This window comes from Microtus pennsylvanicus, chromosome 22, assembly GCF_037038515.1.
Source record: "Microtus pennsylvanicus isolate mMicPen1 chromosome 22, mMicPen1.hap1, whole genome shotgun sequence".
NCBI classification, from domain to species: Eukaryota; Metazoa; Chordata; class Mammalia; order Rodentia; family Cricetidae; genus Microtus; species Microtus pennsylvanicus.
Window position 1 is genome coordinate 24,106,650 of NC_134600.1, and position 17,743 is coordinate 24,124,392.

The 17,743-nt window shown below is 37.7% G+C and overlaps 1 protein-coding gene across 1 annotated transcript in view; it reads left to right on the forward strand.

The window, feature by feature from the left end:
• The window catches only part of Znf804b (zinc finger protein 804B), a 461,930-nt gene extending 445,443 nt beyond the window's left edge, over window positions 1–16,487 (forward strand). Inside the window, exons 3-4 of the mRNA XM_075956058.1 lie at window positions 3,434–3,564; window positions 12,780–16,487. Coding sequence (XP_075812173.1) covers window positions 3,434–3,564; window positions 12,780–16,416 — 3,768 coding nt within the window. The 3' untranslated portion in view covers window positions 16,417–16,487. The remainder of the gene's footprint in view (window positions 1–3,433; window positions 3,565–12,779) is intronic.
• The last annotated feature ends 1,256 nt before the right edge of the window (window positions 16,488–17,743 follow it).

Here is a 17,743-nt window from a genome sequence, read left to right on the forward strand (position 1 = left end):
GAGTCACAAACCCCTTTATCTGTAGATTTTACATGAAGGTGTTCATCACAAAGACTCATTCATTAGGTTTGAGGCCCCTGGCCTCTGCTGTACCATTGATGCTGAGCCTTCACTAGGACATTCCCTGGAGAGCCTGTTGTTGCCCTGTACTTCCTGTTTCTTACAGCCTAAGATGTATGACTGTCAGCTCATTCTCTAGCACCGTGACTGCCTGCATGCTCTATGGACTGTCATGATGATAATGGACTAAACCTCTGAACCATAAGCAATTAAATGTTTTCCTTTATGAGTTGCCATGGTCATGGTTTTTCTTCATAACAATAGAAAACCTAAGACATCAGTGTTTTATTGCTGTGAAGAGACACCCATGAGCACAGCAACTATTACAACAAAAAGCATTTAATTGGGGCTTGCTTACAGTTTCAGAGGTTTACTCCATTTTAATCATGTCTAGAGCGTGATGGCATATAGGCAGACATGTCATTGAAGAAGTAGCAGATAGTTCTATATGTGGATCTACAAGCAGCCATAAATGAGAGTCACTGGACCTGGTTTAATCTTCTGAAATCTCAAAGCCTGCCCCCAGTAACAAAGTTCCTCTATCAAGGGCCACACATACCCCAGTAAGTACACACCTACGAATCCTACCAAGTAGTCCCACTCCTTAATGACTAAGAATTCAAATATATGAGCATATGGAGGGCATTTTGATTCAAACCACCACATCAACTCTCCTCAGACTCTGCTAAACATCATTCTTTGCTCAACTTCTAGGACCCTATTTTATATTCTACGTATGAGTGACATTGAAGAGATTTTGCCTTTGTTTGCCAGGCTTATTTTCCATTGCACATTGTTCTCCATCTATGTAGATGAAATGCCATTCTCTTTGCAAATGAATAATGTTTTGTTGTTTATACGATCTTGCTCTTTTATTGATACTCTATGCCTGTTCATTTTGTTGTTTACACTGCTTAATTAACTGTTGATACATTTGAATTCCAGTTATTTTGTGATTTTCTTTGGATTATTTCATTTGTTTTTTCTTATTTTTCTTTCTTTTCTGGGATTAAATAAATTTAGTCATTCCTTTATAGATCCATTTTGGTCAATTGCATAAAAACTATTTAGCAGTTTAATATAGTTGTTATATAATTTATCGTGCATTTCTTTAACTTACCAGTCTGATTTTGATTGGTAATATACTGCTTCATACATAAGAAAGAAACATTTCAGCAGTACATTGACATTTCACCCTGTCAGACTGAATGCCATTGCTACTTATTCTTATTTATATAATTTCTGTAAACCTCAAAGATTATTGGTGTAAATAATAGAAATCATTACTTTCCTGTAGTTTTTTTTTTTTGGAGTAAATGTTTCTGACATATTTATCCTTACTTCATGATACCTGTTACCACTTAATGTCTCAAGGTAATGGATTCTTTCAGTTTCGCATGTTTGAATATCTCTATATTTTACCTATTTATAAAGAGGTATTTTCTTTGGATATAGAGTTCTATATTAATATTACCCTGAAAATTTAAAGAAAATTCATTGCATCTTTTAAAATAATATTTAATTAATTCTTTGAGAGTTTCATACAATGTGTCTTAGACATATTAACCTCAATCCCCAAACTTCCTGTCCATGCTACTTAATTTTTTCTTTAATAAAAAAAAATGTGATCAAATACAATCTCTGATTTCCCAATTCTTTTGGCATTTGTGCCTTCTATAAGAACACAGTCTACTTATGGGTAAAGTAAGCTGGTTGTCCCTTTCCCAGTAACAACCAATGTCAATAGCTCATTGGCTAGGGCTTGAACTTTATACCTAATTCACAACTCCATGCTGGGATTTTATCTGACTTAAGATTGTCCAGGTCTTGGGTATGCTATCAGAACTTCTCTGAATTCATATCTGCAACTACCTTTTCATGTCCAAAAAAAACATGGTTGTTATCAGCCACTGCCTTTGGATATTAGAATACTTTCTTCCCCTGATTGTGATGATCCCCAAGCCTTGTAGATTGGGTTATGATACAAATGTTCTACTCTTACTTTCTGCAACTTGAGCAAATGTGGTTCTCTGTGTTAATAAGTATCTGTCATAAGAAGGAGAGTCCTGGATGAAGATTGACAAGTGAATTAGTCCATGGGTATATCTCATTCATTGGTCACATCCTAATGTACTTGGAAACTATAGATCTGTTTTGTTGATTTTTGTTTTGTTTTCTGAAAACAAAAATGTTTACTTTAATTTGGGGGGCTTTTATTTTCCTTGCTCTATTTTTTTTCTGTTTTTTAGAACTATCCAAAGTATTAATAAAAATTGAATTCAGATTGAATCTACTGTCTTCCCTGTGACTGTTGCCAATTCTATGCCCCTTTTATTCTTTGTACTTTGAGTATTCTCCTTTAGAAAGGCTGGACTATATCCTTTAGGATTGAGTTTAGCTATGGTTACCTAGCCACCGTCTTCCATGACAACATTCCTTTCGTGAATGAAGCTAATGATCATTAGAGATTTTGGACTTTGCTTTATGTGTAGGAAATACTCTGCTACCAGATTAATGATAGTATATATATTTTTTTCTTACCTTAGGAAGATCTTGATACCTTACATGAACAATTAAAATCAGACACAGATTTTAGACTATTTAACATCTTGTGTGGGTTCAGAAAGGCTAATCTTCTGGTAATTCTGCATTAAACCCCAGGTTTCAAGATGTTCATTTGATGGTGTCTGTTTCTCAATTCATTCAACATTAGTAGATATGCTGTCTGGCAGTTTCTGAAAAAGAGATCAAAACAGGTAATAGGAAGCATCGAATCTTGGTATAAACCAGCTGTTTCAGAGACTAATCGTTTCAGGATAGTTTAAATGAGGAAAGGCCAAAGCACTACTCTGAGTTTTAATTCCTGACCACTTCTTCACATCCTTCTCTGCATTTAGTTTGTATCTCCAACTAGAGCTGACTTTAAAATCCCACCTGGAACTAGCATTTCGTAATAAAAGCAGTTTACCGAGAGAAGTTCATCCCACAGTCTGTTTAATCATCGTCATCTTCATAGGGAGGAACTAAGTAAGAAAACTTAAACTCTGGCCTTCTCCCCCTTTGCATGTGGCACATGAATTTGGTTTTCACTCTCACCGACACAAATGAGTCAGCTGTGTGTACAGGGTGATTCCACCCAGGATGGGGTCCCAGCTTTTCATCACACACTGAGGTTGACTTTGACAAGCTTTGAGGAACAACCTAGCTGACAACTGCAGTTATCTACTACATTTATCTCGGAGAAAATGCTTTTACTTTCCATATCCCAAAAGACACCTTTACATTCAGGATCATGTTTAATAAAGACTCTTGCAGACAGAAAAGCTTGTTTTACTTAACCATCGTATCCTTTCTGGTTTATTTTTTTATATAGCGATTGAAAGAATTAAAGCAACGAGAATTCGCTCGAAATGTATCTTCCAAGTCATGGAAGGATGAGAAGAAGCAAGAAAAAGCACTTAAGCGACTCCATCAGCTGGCTGAGCTGAGGCAGCAATCTGAATGGTAAGAGGCAGAGGAGTCTGATGGTCCATAATGCTTCTCCCAGCTCCTGGAAAGTCTCAGTAGTTACTCTATTTGGTTCCCTGTAACAATATAAAATTAACATTTATCAACAAACATGCTTGAAGGCAAATTCTTAATAGGTAATGTTTTGTAAATTATTAATTTTGTCATTTGATCTTTTTCTTGCCAGTGTTGTTAACTTTTTTAAACTGTTTATAGAAGTGATGCAAGAACCAATTGTATAAATGGTCATCTGTTCCAGCTTGACTTGTTCTTACATAATTCCTCAGTAATTTAAATTTTATAATAATAACTTTTAAAATATTTTACTTAATATTCATACATGCATATATGTTTATAGTATAAAATGTTGAATCAAATGCAACCTCCATTCCCTCACCTCCAAGTCCTCTGACCCCTCCCACCTTTCCTTACCAACTTTGTGTGTTCCCTCTATACACACATATACATTGATGTTTAAATACGTACTATATGGGACTGCCTGTGAACATGTGTGGGGGACCATTTTTTAATCTACTGGAACAAGGATGGATGTTTTCATAGGACCCAGATCTCTGAAGAAAACCCACTCTTCCTACCCCAGCAACCAGCAACTGTCAATAACTCCTCAAGGACCCCTCTCCAATCCAAGTTGGGAAGATGACTGGCTTGATCTTGTGCAAAGATTCTGCTTGCAGTTCCAGCTGCTGTGTATTCATGTATTTAACTTTGACACCTTGTCTGGCAAACACTGTTCTGCTTCAGGCAGCCACAATGACAGTTTTTTAAGCTATAAATAGCAATGCACCTCTGGGGTGGAAAATACATGTCCTGTATATTCCCTTGTTCACACTTGATTGTGGCATAAAAGATGCTAACATTGTCTGGTAGACAAACAAAATATAATTAATGTAGTTAAATTTACTGCACAGTGCCATTTTAATTGATAATTATACCATAACAAGCATTACACTAATACATACTTGTAACTGGAAATTGACAGTCTTAAAAGAGCTTGCAGCCACTGAATGATTCAAAGTTGTTACTGGAATGCAATTAACTTTGCAGATTGTGAATTGTGCTAATATGAATCATAATGTATAACAATAATATAATTAATTAATACGGTTGACAGCAACCTGGTGAATTACGAATTTATAGCTCTGTAAGAATTTAAATGGAATACAATATAAAATAACAAGAGTAAATAGTTTATTTATATTACCATAAAATATGGTCATTGGAAAATATAATGACAAATAACCAATATTTACTTATATACAGTGTAGTTTTTGTTTTGCTTTGTTTTTAGTCCCACTTTGGAACACCAAAATATTTTTGGTTGTTTTCACCCTCTTTTGGGGAACCTACCACCCAGCTACTAAATAAATATGCACACACACACACACACACACACACACACACACACACACTTTTTCTACTTTCATATGCTTAGCCTTAGCTTGTTTTATTTCTTGCCACCTTTTCTTTAACTTTTGCCTCTGGGATTTTATCTTTCTCTGTTTTCATATATCTTTTCTCTCCTTTTCATTCTGTGTCTGGTTGGGTGACTGGACCCTGGAGTCCTCTTCTCCCTTTCTCATTCTCCCTTCTTTTATTCCTTCTATTTATTCTCTCTGCCTGCCAGCCCCACCTATTCTTTCTCTTGACTCATTTGGCCATTCAGCTCTTTATTAGCCCAATCAGACCTGTTGGCACAGCCTTAGAAGAGTGTGTCCTGTGTTCATTAGTGTAGCATACAGGAAAACATCCAAATCCCATTTCAGTTCCTGCATGATTAGTATAGGAAACAGTAGATCAAATCACAATACTTGGGAAAGAAAGAAATCCTCAAAACCGATCTTCACAGACCATTTTTTCCTTGTTCAGCAGCACATCTGAGTTACCCTCAAAGCATCACTGTGGTTGTCTTTACTGTGACAGTAACTATACATCTACATTCCTGCCCCCAGTGAAAGAATCAGAGAAGATCAGAGGAATCTTGATGCCAGTGGCAGTGGTACAGTCACAAATGGAGTACTACTCAGCGGTAAAACACAATGACATCTTGGAATTTTCAGAGAGTGAGGCAATCCAGAATACAGAAAGTCAAATATAGTATTTACTCACTTATAAGTAGATATTAGACAAAAAACAACTATTGGGTGACCAGCCAATAGTCCACAATCCCAAAGAAGACAGGAAACAAGAAGAGCCCTAGGAGAGACATACATGGATCCACCAGGGTAGAGAAAGTAAACAAGAACTCCTTAATAATGGGCAGCATTGTGGAAGGGGTAAGAGTGGTAGCGGAGTGGGAAGGGGACAAAGGGAGTGGGGAGGAGAATATGAGGGATCGAGAAGGTCGAGTTGGCTGAAGAACAGAGGGAGGGCAAGGAAAGAGATACCTTGATAGAAGGAGCCATTATGGGATTAGCAAGAAACCAGGCACCAGGGAAATCCCCAGGAATCTACAAGGATGACCCCAATTAAGAATCTAAGCAACAGTTAAAAGGGTACCTTAACTGCCCTTCCCCTGTAATCTGATTGATGTAATCTGATCTTAATTGTCATCATAGAACCTTCATCCAGTAATGATGGAAGCAGATATAGAGATCCATAGCTAAGCACTGGGCAAAACTCCTGAAGTCCAGTTATAGAGAGGGAGGAGCATTTATTTATTATGAGCAAAAGGGCCAAGATCATGATGGGGAAATCCACAGAAACAACTGTCTCGAACAAGTGAGAGCTCACTGACTATAAACTTACAGATAAAAAGCCTGCATAAGACAGAATTGGGCCCTCTGTATGTGGGCGAGAGTTGTGTGGCTTGAGAAGTTCGTGGGGCCACTGTCAGTGGAACCAGTATTTATCCCTAGTGCCTGAATTGGCTCTTTGAGGTATCCCTATGGAGGGATACCTTGCTCAGCCTAGATACTTGGGGAAGGCCTTAGTCCTGCCTCTAGTGATTTGACAGATAGTTACTGACTCCCCATGGGAGGCATCACCCTCACCGAAGAGTGGATGTGGGTGTGGGGTTAGGAAGAAAGTGGTAGGTGTGGAGGGACAAGAGGTAAAGGAGATTGGTATGTAAAATAAGATTGTTTTAAACATAAAAATATTAGGGTATCTGTCAGGCAATCTTATGTACCAAACACACTCAACTATAACCACTCTGTAGGCCATAATGTATCCTATTGGAAAAGAAAAGTGTTCAGTTTTTGGACAAAGAATTTCAAATCATGAAGATTATTTCTTCCTTTCTTTTACTACCCCACTGCTCTATTTGCTTAAGCAGCCTTGTGGCTCCAGAGAAGTAACTTAAAGTTATAAAATATTTTCTTTGTTGCAGCAGGAGTGATGCATGATACAAAAATAACAACAATTAAACATACCATGGCCCCTTTTCTGAATAATGTGCCTTTGGTCCACTAGTCTTACTCACCTTTGCTGAAAAGCCAAGCAATTCTGGCCTTTCGTGAGTATTTTGTGCTTCTTTCTGTGCCCGTTTTACCATATTTACTAGCATCTGGCTCCCAGCATCTTACAATTAACACTGTAGGAACTGATGCTATCTGTGTAGAACAATCCAAATAACATGATTCTTCATGCAGAAAATAAAGATGAGTTATCAGAATTGAGAACACTGGAATCCAACCTATAAACAAATATTGACTGGAAACTGGCTATGAGTTTCATACAGGGCAGACAGCTTTGATTTCCTCTTGGATACCTTCATTCAGCCTGAGTCTCCAGTAAAACCGTCTATTGCATTGGGAGGCACTCACGTTCTGAGTGTAAACTTATATGCAACAAAATAATAATGTAAGTACAGTACAATATTAAGGGTGTTTTTGAAGCATTTGAAAAAAAAATGTTAGTGATATTGATTCTGAAAACAGAAGTTCCCCATATAAGAAACATAATATAACACAAAAAATATCATTCTGTTTGGTACATACCTTTTTATGTTGCAAAATATATTTTTCCCATAGAAGCAAATCATATATTTATAACATTACTTTTGAAACTGGGGACAATATTGAGATGAACAATACAGTAGTAAGAGTTAAACAATTAGGTATTACAAATACTAGGTTTTACCAATAAAAGTCATTATTTTACAATCACCGACACTAAAGATAGTTTCAAAGATGAAATCAGAAAGTTTTAACAAATGTTTTAATTATGAAAAATTATAGAAATAGGAGCATTCCTTGCTAGGGATGAGAAGACAGGGAAGTGAGAGGCCAACACACAATCATAGAAATTTTGAGATCTAATATAGAGACTAAAGACTATACGTAGCAATATTGTAGTCTTTACTTGAAATTTGCTAAGATGGCTAACCTTAAGTTGTTTTTCGCACACACATACATATGCACACAGGTAATTAGGTGTTGTGGTAAATGTGTCAATGGGATTTTTTATAGCAACTATTTCACATCATTTGCACATGTCTATTTGACATCCTCATGTGCACCATGGTCTACCTATCCACATACTTCTACTCACACATTCAAACAACTAACTGAATTTCTATTTTAAAATTAAATGAAATTTAAATTCAATTTTAAAATACTACAATGTTTACATTTTATTGAAATCTGGAAGAAGAAATGCTAATATTCCCTCATTAGCATTTGAATACTTTCTCTTGAGCATAATGCCAGTGACAGAAAATTGATTGATTTTTCCAGAAGAAGCAAACTTATCAATTAGATAACATTGATACTGCTTAATTCAAAAAATAGCACAAATATAGAGAGCTATCTGTCACCAAGAAAAATATTCAGTCACAATGTTGTTCCTTGTCCTTCTTTGTCCAGGTTGCAATAAAACTTCAACAAACCCTTTTGGACTTTTCTTTGTGTTGGAATAAAATTCCATAGCCCAAATGTTGTGTTTCATAGTTCTCCCTACTAAAAATATTACATACACCATTTGGAAAAGTGTGATGATGTTATCAAAACAAGAGGATTATTGTGTCAGAGATGGAAAGTTGTTCCATAAAAAAAAATTAAAGAAAAGTCACTGTTTCATAAAATTCCTAAATTTCATATCCAGACAATAATGGAATATACTTTATCCACCCATTCATGAGAATGATAATCTCACAGAATTGTGAAATAAATAATGGCTAAAATTATTGTTTGTAACTGAAAATCCGTAAGAGTGGAGAAAATAAAAGGTTCTAATACTATAAAAACAAAATAATGTTAGTAAAGGAAACTTTGAATACCAAAAATTATCTTTCAACTAAAGCAAAAGATGACAGGCAGTAGAGTACCAGTATGTATGCTGAGTACATTAAGAGTACTTATGTTTAAGACCGATGACTCGGCATGGATAACACATCAGAGGAGTTTTCCTTTCAGAAAACAGATTCTCCCTTTTCAGAAGTCACCAATGGCCTGTATTATTTTATCTAAGGTAGAGTCTTGTCCAATTTCCCCATTCATGTTGACATGTCACCTGCTGTCATTATATAAGGCTTATTTGTGCAGCCATATTGTTGAGATTTGTTGGAAACAGTTTCTCTGTCATTTCTAGAGCACAGTATCCTGTTGTAGAAGGCCAACATTTTGTACAACATTTATACAACGAATTGGCACCATCATGGCCAAGTAAAATCCACTTAAAACCTGAGAGAGTTTGGAAAGAAATTCTAGGCACAAAAAAACCAACAAAACAAAACAGAGTAAGCAGGACGTAATGCTGCAGTTCTTTTAAGAGAGGTTTTCCTGATTCTTCAGTAGCAGAAAAACAACCAGGTGGTTTTAAAAAGGTGGCTTCCTAGACCATGCTGCCAGCACGAACTCTGGCTCTTTCAGGAGATCTAGCTATGTAGCATTTAAATGGGTTCTGTGAGCAGAGTGATAAAACTTGCTTAATGGCAGCATAGACCTGCCCTGTGTCTAAAAATGGAGCAATGTACATGGCTCTCAGAGGCAGTAAACAGCTCTGTCATGGTAGACTGGGCAGAGCAAGCAAGCAGGGCCTTGTTTGCCCTAGCAATGCTGCTGCTTGGGTTTTTAAGAAGGACTTAGCATTTTAAGAAGCCATCCTGGTCAGAAACGGATTACAGATACACAAGGAAGACAGATTCAGACATAAAAGACCTCTAAATGAGACACAGTGTGTTTTAAAATGTACATAGGCTTGGGAGATAGAAGAAAAAGAGTATAGAGACAGTAAATGTAATATAAAAGAGTACAGAAAGTCATAGATTAGAGGAGTAAAGATAATAAATATTAAACTTGTAGAAAAAGTAATAGAGTAAGAAAAATAAGCCACGTAAAGATGGAATATACACAGAGAGTCTGGATTATGTATATCAATGTGTTTTCTTTGAACTTTTTGACTGTGAAGGAGCTAAGTAAGCAACATACATACCTTAAAGGTATTTGTCTTCAAAATTTGGGTGTAAGGATATGTTGCTTTTGAAAAGAGGTTCTTCTTTTGTTTCCACAGAGGATGAGAACCTATGGATTTATTCTAGGCTATAGTAGTTTGATGGACCAAAACCCTGAAAGATCATTGTGAACACCTCTGCAAAAATTACTTCACTCAGCAAAAAGCAGGAAGCAGTTTGGAGAGAACAACAAATTCCCTAAATGATTTTTTATAAAAAGGGATGTGCTATAGAGATTTGCATTGGTATGGATCTTGGTTTGTTGATACAAATTTAAGCTCATATATATGTTTCTGATCTTGATTAAGATATTGTGTTTGTGTAGCTCATTTAAAAATTAAGAAATATAAGTTAATAAATCGTCATCTATAATAATCAAGTTTAAGGCAGTTAGGTTTTCTGGAAATATAGAGCTATATTTCAGTTAGATAGGTATTCTTCAAATCTTTCAGAGACTTCAAATCTTTCAGAGACCTTCAGAATATGGTTTTTAAAATGTTTTAATAACAAGACACATCTGATCCTGGAAACACCAATAACTTCAAGAGGGAGATGGGCATCGAAGAGACTTCTTATGGAGTTTACTAGCCATTTGAACAAGAAACTGCTCTTGCCTGGACTACTTGATGTTATGCTGTGTGAGCTGGACATGCAGGACCCATGGAGAGATGACTGCTGAAGTTGCCTAAAGAAGGTGAGACAGTCGTTCGGGGTTTCTGCTTCATGAAAGAGTCTGTGAGACATTCTGCAGAACACAGAAGAAAGTAACTGACACTGCCAATATAGGCAGAACTGTCTTTAAAAATCCCTGCTTCATGGAAAAGTCTGCCAGACACTATGGGCCTATAGGCTGAAGATGGATGCCCCTACGGTACAGAAGAACTTTGGGTGATTTTCCAAGCAGCAAGATGTCTCTGTCAATTCTAGAGTTTTGGAACTTGCTTATAATGCACTTCCTATTTACTTAGGTAATATTATATACTCCTGGAGTCTTTGATGGATTTGAAGTATAGATAGTTATAATTACAATTTTCCTTAGTTATAATTAAAGATAAAGTAGATATAAATATTGTAACTATAACTCTTTCCTGATACCTATCTTGTTATATGTAATTTTACTATGTTAAAGTTAAAACCATTCTTTTTACTTAAACAGAAAGGGGAGGTGATGTGGGATTCCCCTCTGTGTGCTGTGAAGATGATTGGTTAGTGATTCAAGAATCTGCCTTGGTCTGTGATAGGACAGAGTAGAGTTAGGCAGGGAAAACTAAATTGAATGCTGGGAGAAAGAAGGCGGAGTCAGGAGAAGCCATGTAGCCACCACTGGAGACAGACACTGGATGGAAATTTACCCCACATGGAGATAAATGGAGACGGGTTAGTTTAGGATATGAGTTAGCCAGAAATATACTTAAGCTATTGGCTGAACAGTATTGCAATTAATACAGTTTCTGTGTGGTTATTTTGGGGCTGAGCAGCCGGGAACAAACAAGTGACCTTCTACAGCAGTATCCCACAGCAGGCTCTCTGTTCCTCTGGCTCCTGCAATCTATACTCCTGCTTCTGTGATTTTTCTTGAGTGTAAGTGTTGTACTATAGGTGTACCAAGGTGAGTTTGGTAACCCAGAGTCACTTATTCTCTAAATTTGGACCAGGTGTGGATTTCTGCTATAGTCTCTGCCGCGAAAGGAAGATTCTGCGAAAGGAAGGTTCTGTGAGGACGTCTGCAAGCTGCATTTTTGTGTGGGTGGGTGATGCTAAGTATTGAAAACTGAAGGACAGTTAACACTTCAAAATTCAAGTGATGTGTTTTAGGGACATACATTTTAATATTTTATAGTCAAGAAACAAAGGCGTCACGATGAAAGTCTAAGATAGAAAGCAGGATAGACGTTGGTCCAGGCACATGGACAAAGAACTAGCAACCGAATGCCATTTCAAATAAGATATTGAAGAAGTGATGAACTAGCATTGCTTTTCCTCAGTCAGCATCAGCATCACTGCTGGAAAGAGGTAGCTGAGAAAGTGTGAAGACACTAATTTTATCTTAAAAGTTCCTAGCCTCTGTATGTTTATTTTCTGCTTTCTTTTTGAATCACTAACGAACTTCAGCTAAATCAACAATCTTGGAAAACCTCAAAAGACAAAGAATACACAGTTGGCATAAAGTTGTTGTGGTGAGGACGAAGCAAGAGACACAACGGTAAAATCCCGGGGAATGCCCTGGGAATGCTGAGCCTGCCTCGACACACCACTGCCTGCTGCTGGGCTCTCTCGCTGCTGACAAAAGTAATGACAAAAGCTCCTTACTTCAGCAGAAGTGAACTGGAAAAGACCTTTGATATGGAAGGGTTAAACAGTGAATGCTAACGATACTGAAAAATCAAATTAAAACTCTTTCTCCACTCTGCAGATTTCAATTTCTTACCGAATGTGAAGGTGCTGGTTAGAAGACTATGAAACATGTTAAAACTCTATTTGCAAAGACCATAGGTTCTACAGACTATATTGTGATATAAATGCTCTTGTTTCCGTCTGTTTTGGAGCTTTCATATAAGATAGTTACATATTATTGCTTTTTACATTTCTAAATAACAGAATTAAACAGAGCATTTCAGTGTAACTATATGGCAGTAATACTGACTTGTACGTAATGATAAAATGATGGTTGTATAGAAAATTATGTTCACCAATAAATATTAAAGCAACCCACTATAGAAATACTATGGGATGTTGTTTGCATATAGATTTGGTTCCAATGCTAATGTCCTACTCATTTAAATATTTACTTTATTTACAGTGTTTCTGGAAATGGACCAGCATACAAAGCCCCCAGAATAGCCATGGAAAAGCAGCTCCAGCAGGGAATTTTTCCTGTTAAGCATGGTAGAAAGGTCTCCTGCATGAAGAGCACCCTTCTCCTCAAGGGAAAGACCCTCCCCAGAAGCACCACGGAGAAGCAGCGATTTGCTACGCATAGCCGACAACAACTGCAAGCAGACAGGCGGTGGATAACACAGACGTCTTCAGATCTCGGCGGTGCAAATCACAGGACAGGAGTTTCATTTTCATTCTCAAAGAAAGCTTATCTAAAATTAGAATCCTCAGCCTCAGTTTTCAGTGAGAACACAGAAGACACGCATGAGTGTAACAAGTCACCCGCCTATAAAGTCAAACAAACAGTAGAGGAATGCATGTGTTGCAGGTTTGCAAATGACGATTCACACCTTCCTAAGGAAGAAGGTGTCATCTCACCAAGCCATCTGGAGGGCGTGCTAAACAACACCTCAATGAATTCTAAAATGTCACAAACCAAAAATGAATCTCTTAATGAGATGCTGAAAGATTCATCGGGCATTCATGCTTCTTTCTCTAGGTCTAACCTCCATCTTTCAGAAAGAAATTTTACTCTTTCCAGCAGAGAGAAAGAAATTAGGAATACATTGAAGGAAACTTCAGAAAACGGGGTTAATCACCCACAACAAGCAAATGAATCCTCCAGTCAACTTCATGTTTGCAAACACAGTGATAACCATTGGTGCGAAAGTATGAATGAGTTTTCACCTTCAGGGTCAAGGGAACAAAAGAGCAGAACACATCTGAATCCTATCTCCAGAAAGGAAGCCAGAGCAAAGGCTTCAGAAGAAGCAGACAAAGTTAGCAACGGTGTTCAGAGACTTTACAGAGAAGGCTGTCCAGGTGACCTGAAGTCCAAACCATTGCCTTTCCTCCACGTACAGAGCAAGGATGGACTCACCACTCTACAGTGGCCTACAGAGCTCCTGTTCTTTACCAGAACGGAGCCTTGTATATCTTACGGCTGCAATCCACTATATTTTGACTTCAAACTTTCTCGCAACACGAAGGATGAGCATAATTCAGAGAATGTAAAAAAAGAATTGGAGAAGGAGCCTTTGGAAATGAAGCGAAAAACAGAGAGTCAAGTCTCAGGTTTAATGAAAGAACAGCAAAAATTAACCCAAGATAATCAATCTCAGAAGCCAAAGATGATTATAGCTAACCCAGACTGGGAAAAGTTCCAGAGAAAATACAATTTGTACTACAATGATTCTGATTCTAGTATGAGTGAATGTGATAGTCTGAGAGACTTGGATATGAAAAGTCCTGAAGTGTCCGCCTACCTTAATCTGTCTCTAAAAGATGGCATGAGAAAGGACGATGCTGATGATACTGAATTCAAAGAACCTTCAAATGTCCACGGGCAGAGCTACAAACGGACAGTTCTAAACAATGCTCAGGACAGGCCTTCATGCTCGCCTCTCATCTCTAGGACTAAAACACACAAGCGGAATCCCTGCACTCCACATTCAGAGGTTGAAGGACAAAGCCAGTGTACCTGGAATTTTAGTCCTTGTTCATCAGAGAACCACAGTGAGCGTGAGAAGGACATCAGTGAGAATTTAAATACCTGCAGCATCAGCCTGGGCAACAAGGCTTCTACAAGTGGAAAACAAAGCTATGACAGATTTTCTCCAAAGCCACCTCTGAGTAACCATCCCAGACCTCGGGATGAAACTCCCAGAAACGTGGCCAGCTGGAGAAACACGTGCTCAAGTCATCGGTCCAACGGCAGTGGCCGCAGTCATTTGCTCTACGTTTGCAAAGCAGAATGTGACTCAATTGAAAGACGCGTGTGGAAACACCGAAAGCACAATTGTTTCTGCTTGTCTAATGTCTCAATAAGCAGTAGCTGTCCTCAATTAGAAACACTGAGAGGCAGGAGTGGTAAACTATGGGACTCACTTAAAACTAAAAAACAGTCGAAACACAGCAACTGTCACTGCAGAGAGAGATGTAAGCTGGGTAAAAGTCAACAATTTGAAGGGTTGAAACCCACAAGAGTGTTTAACTGTGATTCCAGTACACAGGTTTCGCTTGATAGAAATAGTGAAAAATCCTTTAATGGCCCAGGACCTCAGCACAGCAAATCAGGCTCGCATTTGAGACAGAGAGCTTACTGCTTAAACAAAAACAAGAGAAGTCAAAAGTCTTTGACCAGCCTTCACATTAATGATGTGGGAAAAGTCAAGTGCAGACCATGCAACCGGAGGACTCTCAACTACCTTCTTAGGAGCTGTGGAGGTGGCCCTTCAGAAACCACACATTCAAACATTTTGGATGGTGAAGGGCCTTCCCTGACAGCAAAGTGTCTTTTAGAAAGAATAAAAGCCAAGAAGTGTCAGGAGCAAGCAACTAAGTTTGAGGTTTCTTCAAACAGTTGTTTAAAAGAATCAGAGATTCATTCACAGACACAACCCACAGTTCAACCTAGACCACCGAGCTGCAACAGAACAGCCTTACCTTTTTCAGAGAGGAGACAACAACTGAGGAAAAGGAGAAATGATAAAGACAGTATAATATATAAGACTTCTAACAAAGACACAATCGGAAGCTCACAAAACAATAATTTTACTGTATTCACAGATGCTGAATGTGATAACAATCTCCCCAAAGGCATAAATCACGCAGTAACAGACTCCCAGTCTCCAAGCAGAGAAAAGAACCAGACAATGAAAGAGCAATCTAAATCTTCAATTAGTGAAGTCCAGCCTTTCCTTCAAAGCTGTGACCCAGTACCAAATCATTTCCTTGGTGCTTTTCCATCTAATAGATATACTGGTGTGTCTGATTCAACAGAGACCAAAGAGGACCAGATAAATCTAGACTTCCAAGATGTAAGCGTGTCTATGAATCATGTAGAGGGGAATATAAACTCTTGCTATGACAGAACTATGCAGAAGCATGACAAAGTGGAAGATGAATTGGAAGGGTGTCCCAAGTCTCTCTCCCCACCTTTAGTTCATCAGCCCATAACATTTTCTCCGGATGAAATAGACAAGTACAAGCTCCTCCAGCTACAGGCCCAGCAGCATATGCAGAAACAGCTCCTGTCTAAGCATCTCCGGGTTGTGCCTGCTGCAGGGCCCACTGCCTTCTCTCCACCTTCAGCTGTGCAGACACTTCCAGTCCACCAGCACACAGCCATCACCACCATCCACCACACCTTCCTACAGCACTTTGCTGTCTCTGCTTCCATCAGCTCCCACGGCAGCCCCCTCCCAATGGCTCATATCCACCCGTTCCCACAGACACATTTCAGCCCTCTTCCGTTTCCAACCATGGCTCCAACCATCATCCCTGCACACCCTACTTTTCTAGGACATCCCCTGCATTTAGTCACTGCTGCCCCCTTTCACCCATCACATATAGCCTTTCAGGCTCTGCCTCCTGCAGCGTTTATCCCCGCATTGTTTGGTCCTCATTTAAATCCAGCCACAACTTCTCTCTTCCATTTGAACCCTTTAATCCAACCAGTGCTGCAAGGGCAAGATCTTTACCATCATGCCTGTTCCAACCAGATGCAGCAGTTAAATAGTATGAAAGAGGCCTTAAATATGTCAGTCCATTTGAACTAATAGTTATTACAGCTCATCTTTGAATAAATAATGCCAATCGTGACTACCTGCAAAGCAATGTATTAATATCATATCTCCCATTATTATAAGATTTAAAATAATGGTGCCAAGTCCAAATGTAATTCACACATAAACATAAACTGAGTTAACATACTAGAAATGGGAACATTCTAAGAACTTGTGCTGGCAGAAACAATAGAGCAAATTAAAAATAATTTTATGGAAGGAAATCCTAGAAAGCATTAAAGAGTGGTTTGAAATAAGTTGTTAATTAATACTAAAATTGGTAAAAGAAAACATTCTGGCACATCACAATGAAGGAAAAATAGAAGGCTATGTTTGCCGTCTGTGATGAGTGAATGATGGATGAATACGGATTTTATTTGTCAGATAATATTAAAATGTCAATAAAATGAACCAACGATTAAGAATAATTTCTTTTGACATATTTTTCATGGAAGTTAAGAAATATTCTGGTTAATGCAAGCTGAAAACAAGTACACAAACTCACTTTACAATTAATGGAATTCTGTGACAGATTCATACCACCTTGTATGAATCAATAGCATCAGAAATTAAGAATGTTTAAATTTCATATTAGACAGCATAAAAGAGATGTTATTAGTATTTGAAAATGCAAAATAAAATCTCCTTACAGTAACATATTACACATATTGGTAATTATTTCAAATATAATAAGAGCTAAAAAAAACTCAACTTTTTTTTTTTACTACTCAGAATATTTTTGTGGTCAGGAATAAGAAGGACAAGGATTAGAAATGATGAATTTTATGAGGATAAGCCAATTTATCAAACATGGAATTTCAAATATTCATTCAAAAGCCTTCCTGGCTCATAGAATTTTGACTTCCTGTATTGTTTGTGAACTGTCATCTATTTGGTATATGATTTAATATTCTTATAATTATAAAAGTATTACTCATATTTCCTATAACAATGGGTTTCCAGAAAGTAAAACTCACAGAACAGGAGGTGGCCTCTCTCTAATAATGAAGTGAAGATGGAACCTTTGGCACACTGGTATAAAATGCGACTCTTAACTCAGCCTTGGGGGAGGGCATCTGCCTTCACTGAATACATGCATTGGACTTCCTGGAGGTAAATCACATAGATCACTTTTTCTTATTCCTCACATCTGCACAGATCAACATTATCATTCCTCAAGTCAAATTAAAGAATTGGTTTTGTCTGAAGAGAAAAGCAGAAGGGGAGAAAAAAATAAATGTGAATGTTGACATGAAGAACAAACATACTTACCCAAGTAATGCCAAACATTTGTTTATGGGGGCTTTTATTGGAATATAGA